General features: G+C 43.7%; 1 protein-coding gene across 1 annotated transcript in view; it reads right to left on the reverse strand.

The window, feature by feature from the left end:
* ACYP2 (acylphosphatase 2) overlaps positions 1 to 3,709 on the reverse strand; it is a 32,897-nt gene extending 29,188 nt beyond the window's left edge. Inside the window, exons 1-3 of the mRNA XM_059840574.1 lie at positions 3,528 to 3,709; positions 2,924 to 2,940; positions 1,457 to 1,566 (exon numbers count right to left, since the gene is read on the reverse strand). Coding sequence (XP_059696557.1) covers positions 1,457 to 1,566; positions 2,924 to 2,940; positions 3,528 to 3,597 — 197 coding nt within the window. The 5' untranslated portion in view covers positions 3,598 to 3,709. The remainder of the gene's footprint in view (positions 1 to 1,456; positions 1,567 to 2,923; positions 2,941 to 3,527) is intronic.
* Between the last annotated feature and the right edge of the window lie 2,291 nt (positions 3,710 to 6,000).

Raw genomic sequence — 6,000 nt, forward strand, 5'->3', positions numbered from 1 at the left:
CATTATTCACTAGTACCAGCAGAGAGAAATAGTCTTTCAAAGGAGCAGTTTATACACAAGAGTTCCCTTTTCACCTCACCAAGTTAATGGCAAAAATAAACTCACTGCCTTTTCCATACATTGCAGAGCACAGAGGGCACAAGGAAAACACTTCCTATTTCAGGATTTTACTCCAGGATCCCAAATTTAATAATCCATGCATCAAAAACCACACTTTGACTTCACACTGCCACATCATTCCCACGTCAGAGGAACAGATTGATTTCCAACATGAAATAAAGGAGCAGCAACTGAAAACAAATTTTTATTTCTTCTAGATCTGTGTTTTTAAACAAAAAAGTAGGACAACAAATAGTAAACAAACCCTGGTTTCTTACGTGGTCAGTTTCATGTTCCAAGTTAAATAAAAACGTGGCACCAACACTGAAATTTACAAAGCATGAAGAGATGTGGATATTAACAAACTCTTTCAAAAACTAAGTGCAAACTTGATACAAGAAAAAACATTATATTTCTCTGGCTTTGTAAATGTTTTGTAGCCCAAGATCAGCAACCTCATGTTAAGCACAAAACCAAGCAAAATGACTGAAAATAATTTAAATCTCCTGACTAGAATGTGCAACACTTTTGTGTGCACTAAACCAACTACTCTTCATCCAAGTACTCTTTTGAAGCAATTCCTGCATGGGAAAGTGTTGGCAGAATGAACAGTGCTAATTTATCTAGAAAAGGAAAGGTCTGCCCTCACTCATTCTTTGCTGAGAGAACAAACTCCTGAAGGATTTTTTAAAGTTCTCAACAATCTCCCTGTACACACTTGCAAAAAATGATAGTTGGAAATAGCTCAATTGGCCTTTGTGCTTTTCCAGGCAACATTTCCTCAGTGATAGGTTTAAGCTCCTGGAAACTGGCAATCTCATAATGAAAATCATTACCTATTCTTTAAAAGACAGCAAAATACTTCAAAACTCATTTCCAAATGGCAGAGACTGCAGGCCTTGGCCCAAATGTGTATTGATGTATTAGCAGGTTTTTTTTTTTTTTAATTGGGAAAAAAAATCATATTTAAACACAGTATCCTTTAAACTGTTTTTTAAGCACAGACTGAGAAAGCATTTTGAGAAGTTCTTCCATCTTTTTTTTAACAAGAGAAGTTCTGATGAAATAAAAGCCAGATCTTTAGTCACATGAATAAAGACTTTTTCATTCCACAAGAAATGAGGATGCTAAGGAAATACATTAACAAACTGTGTGACACTAGAAATGAAAACACAGTATTTTTCAAGTTAAAGATTGTTCACAGCTCAAAGAAAACACCTCCTTACCTGCAAAGCTGAATGAAAACGCTGTTACATTAGTGACACATGGATCCACTTGTCACTTTGCATTATAACACTTTTGTAAATTACTTTAATGGGAGTAAGAGGAAGAAATAACCAAACACAGAAATACTTACATTTCATTCACTCTCTCTTCTGGGCCCTGAACTTGGCCTGTCACAGTTCCTTGGCTGGTATTTTTAACCCAGCCAACCACTCCTAATTTCTTGGCTTCCTGTTCAGTGTACTGATTGGGGAAATAATGAGAGAGGACAGTCAGTGCCAGCACAGACACCACAGACAGAACACTTCACCCCCCATTTGCATTTGCCCAGCTGTAAGAGCTACACTTAAAAAACAAAAATCCATAAGGGATGCTCATCCTCAGGCATTCAGATGTTCCTGGCAGCTCTGGAGTTGCAGCAAGCACAGCTCATTTTCCAAAAAGAACAAGATTTTTATCACAAAGGACTCCACTAATCCCACACCATTCCCTTGAACCTACTTTATTCCTTTCCATAGCTCCTACCACTGCTCATTTAACCCTTCAATCACAACACAGTTTTTAAACTCATTGAATGTACAAACTTCCCACTTCCCTTTCAAATCCCTTCCACCTAACTTTCACCCTTTAAATCCTCTCCCCAGCTGCTTCATTTCTAATGAGAAACAACAGCAAAGGTCATAATCTAATAGCTAAAAAAAAAGAGCATATTTCTGCAATACCTAAAAATTATTGTTTCCCAGCCACCCAGTTGCGATGAAATTCACAAATAGCAAGACTTCAGGTCTGTATGACCCATTCCAAAAGAAAAAACGTGCTTTGGGGTGATTTAGCCAATGAAAAAGTGGTGCTAACTATGAAAAGTGTTTTCCAAGGTGATTATGAGCAGCTTCTCCAAGCTAATTTGCCCAAAAGCACAGGAATGCAGCTGCAAACCTTTTCCTCAGTACTGCAGAGCAGCTCAGGACTGGCACTGAGCTGTGTGCTCACACAGCTTCAGGTCAGCTCAAAGCAAGGAACAGCAAGCTTGGACTTACCCTTTAATCTTGATAGAGTAACTAAATTCAAAGCAAACTCCCCTGCAGTCCCTTGTTCCTTTCCACTTGGTACTATTTCATAATATAAACTATACATAAAATCTCTCAGGTTTAATATTAAGCATGGGGCACTATTTTGAGACACAACCACTATTTTTACTTTAATTGTGTCGTCTTGTTTCATGGGTTTCTGTGAAATGCAAAACCACCTGCTGCACTTCAGAGCTGCTGGAGTCACTTGCTTAGGGAATGAGCTACAAAGTGCTTATTTGTAGCACATTTTTTTCCCCAGTAACCTTCCTTAAATACAGGTACTGAGTTGCCACTTGAAAAATTAAACTGAAACACCTTGTTTCATATTTAACCTTTCTAAAGTTAAGGTGTTAGGCATTCCTGTGGCTGTTACATCACAAGTAATCCAAACCACAATCTACACTCAGAGTACTTAACCATCCAACCGAAGTTCAGGCAGGATATATTTACACTCCACAGAGCTGCTGCCTTATTTTTAGCACGGGAAACATTATACCATAAAGTAGCTAGCACATCCAGCATTGCCTTACCATCCTGAAACAAACACCTAAAAAAGAAAAAAAGAAAAAAAAAAAAAAGAGAGAAATTAGAGTCCTGTCAAAGCATATCACCTGCAGGAATTTCAGTGAATAAAAAGGGGCAATGATGTGCATGCAAGTCACCCGTGGTGTTTTACAATGGAAATTTCAGTGACGTTAATATTAGGGAAACCGAACAGGACTTGTGTTTGAGCCTTCCCTTCGTCACAGGATTATTATATTCACACATTCATGTATTTAGGTGAAATAATAAGCGTATTTAAGTGAAAACGCCGCAGTGTGTGAGTGGGAAGGACGGGAAGGGCATTTCCACACACCCGCGCTGACAGAAGCCAGAGCGGAATGGGAACTACTTTGGACAGAGCAGCCTGCGCTCCAGTGAGAGCCGAGCCTTAGGGCGGGGGAATATTTACAACGATTTAAAATTTAAAAACAAATAAACAAACAACCCACACAACGAAAAAACTTTCCCCTCCCGCTGGGAACGCGGCGCCGGCTCCCGCCTCCCCTCAGGCCGCTCCCACCCCGCGCACGCGCGGTGCCGCCGCCTCAGCGCGGCGCCCCTCGCCCGGCCGCCCCCCTCAGCCGCCCTCACCTTGTACCCGCCCGAACACTTCGTAATCCACGGATTTGAGTGCGCCGGAGACTTTGGCCGGGGCGGACATGGCAGCAGCGAAGGAAGAGCCGCTGTGGCAGCTGCCGGTGCTCTGCAAACCAGCGGCGCCCGGACGGGAGCGCGAGAGGCTCAAGCTTACCGCGCAAGCGGCCGCCTCACGTGAAAATGGGGCGGGCCACGGCACCCCGAAGAGAGCCCCGAGTGTGAGGAGCGAACGGCCGATAGCGGCGGCGGGAAACATCGCTCCTCCTGTGAGGGGAAGCACCTGACAGCGAGGGGTGACACAGCTCTCCCTGTAAGGGAAAACATCGCTGCTTCCGTGAGGGGAAACGCCTGACAGCCAGGGGTGACACAGCTCTCCCTGTGAGGGAAACACCTGACAGCCAGGGGTGACACAGCTCTCCCTGTAAGGAAAACATCTGACAGCGAGGGGCGACAAAGCTCTCCCTGTAAGGGAAAACACCTTACAGCGAGGGGTGACACAGCTCTTCCTAAGGAAAATTCCTGACAGCCAGGGATGACACAGCTCTCCCTGTAAGGGAAAACATCTGACAGCGAGGGGTGACACAGCTCTCTCTGTGAGGGCAAACACCTTACAGCGAGGGGTGACACAGCTCTTCCTAAGGAAAACACCTGACAGCCAGGGGTGACACAGCTCTCCCTGTAAGGGAAAACACCTGACAGCGAGGGGTGACACAGCTCTTCCTAAGGAAAATTCCTGACAGCCAGGGATGTCACAGCTCTCCCTGTGAGGGAAACACCTGACAGCGAGGGGTGACATAGCTCTTCCTGTAAGGAAAACATCTGACAGCGAGGGGCGACAAAGCTCTCCCTGTGAGGGAAAACACCTGACAGCGAGGGGTGACACAGCTCTTCCTAAGGAAAATTCCTGACAGCCAGGGGTGACACAGCTCTCCCTGTGAGGGAAAACACCTGACAGCCAGGGGTGACACAGCTCTTCCTAAGGAAAACACCTGACAGCCAGGGGTGACCCAGCTCTCCCTGTGAGGGCAAACATCGCTCCTCCAGTGAGGGGAGAGCGCCCGACGCCGAAGGCGGGAAAACGCTCCCGCCGTGAGGGACGCGGCCCCACGTCCCTAAGGGGCGGCTCCTGCGGAGCCCTTACAAGGGTCATTCCCGTCTCTGTTTCAGATTAGAATTATGTTCAGAGAGCAGTGTGCGAAGGACACCATCTCCTCCAGGACTGGTGTTGCCAGCATCCACAGCACAGGTGAGCAGCATTAGTCTTTCCCAGGCATTTACAGGAATAATCGAAAAAAAAGTGTGTTCCATACATTGCTGAACTGAGGTAATTTTGCCTGATAATGTGGAAAATTAGGTAGTCGAAGACTAAAGCATGAGAAAAAAACCTCAAATTTTTCTTGGGCACCCCTCCCTGAGTGAGGCTGAGTGAGCAATTTACCTCTCCAATCTCCACATGACTTAAACTTCACCTGTAGTTTGAAGAGCCCATTTCTCCCCTCTGTGCTGGGACAAATGCCAGACTCCTCAGCTGGAGCAGCAGACCCCAGAGAAAGAAAGCTCATTCCATGCAAGCTCTGCACCCAGCTTTCAGTGGTATCTAGTAGCACTTATGTTCTCATTGCAACACCTTTCCAAAGTTGTCATCGTGATATTTCTTTTGTCTGTATGCCACAGATAAAAAAACAAGTAACCAATTGATTATTTAGTAGGTTGAGCTTCCAGCAACACACCAAAAAGGTTTTTCTCTGGTGTGTTCTATGTCTGCTTGAAGTTTAGCTTTCCCCCCACCACATTTACTTTAAAAAAAAAAATTAAAAAAAACCAAAAAACATTTCAGGCAAAATTCTACATTAGAAACAGCATTTATCCAACCTTAGAAGATGAGCTCTGCTCTCACTCACCAACAGATAAATGTAAGTTAACAGCAACGGTACAATAAAAATCAAAATAATTTTATTTGCTCTCTCCATTAAGTAATTTCCACCCACATGCACCTTGTATTCTACAGTAATACAGCAGAACCTGAGTTGTTCACAGGTTTAGATCTTAAGACTACACAGAGGTTCAAAATAAAGTCCTAGAAAAGTAATAAAATTATTTTTCCCAGACACACAAGTTAACTAGAGAAACAACCACTCAATTCAGCACAGAACACAAATATTCACATAGAAACAAAAAGCTTCCAGTATGACAGGGAATAGGAACACAATGGACAAAACTTCATTTGCTTTACCTATATAGCACATTAAATCAAATCTTTGCCTTTCACAGAGCTCATACATTTTTCTAATGTGAAATCCGCACCATTTTGTTTTGAAAGAGGAGGAATCCACAGGAAGAGGAGCAGAACACAGAAATTCTTTAGCAATTTGCTGCCACCTGGCAGCAGTGAAGAGCAAGACCAGTAAAAAAGTAGATTTATAGTAGAGTTATTGCACTAGAAATCCACACAAGCCTTGAAAGCAGA

Source organism: Haemorhous mexicanus, chromosome 3, assembly GCF_027477595.1.
Source record: "Haemorhous mexicanus isolate bHaeMex1 chromosome 3, bHaeMex1.pri, whole genome shotgun sequence".
NCBI classification, from domain to species: Eukaryota; Metazoa; Chordata; class Aves; order Passeriformes; family Fringillidae; genus Haemorhous; species Haemorhous mexicanus.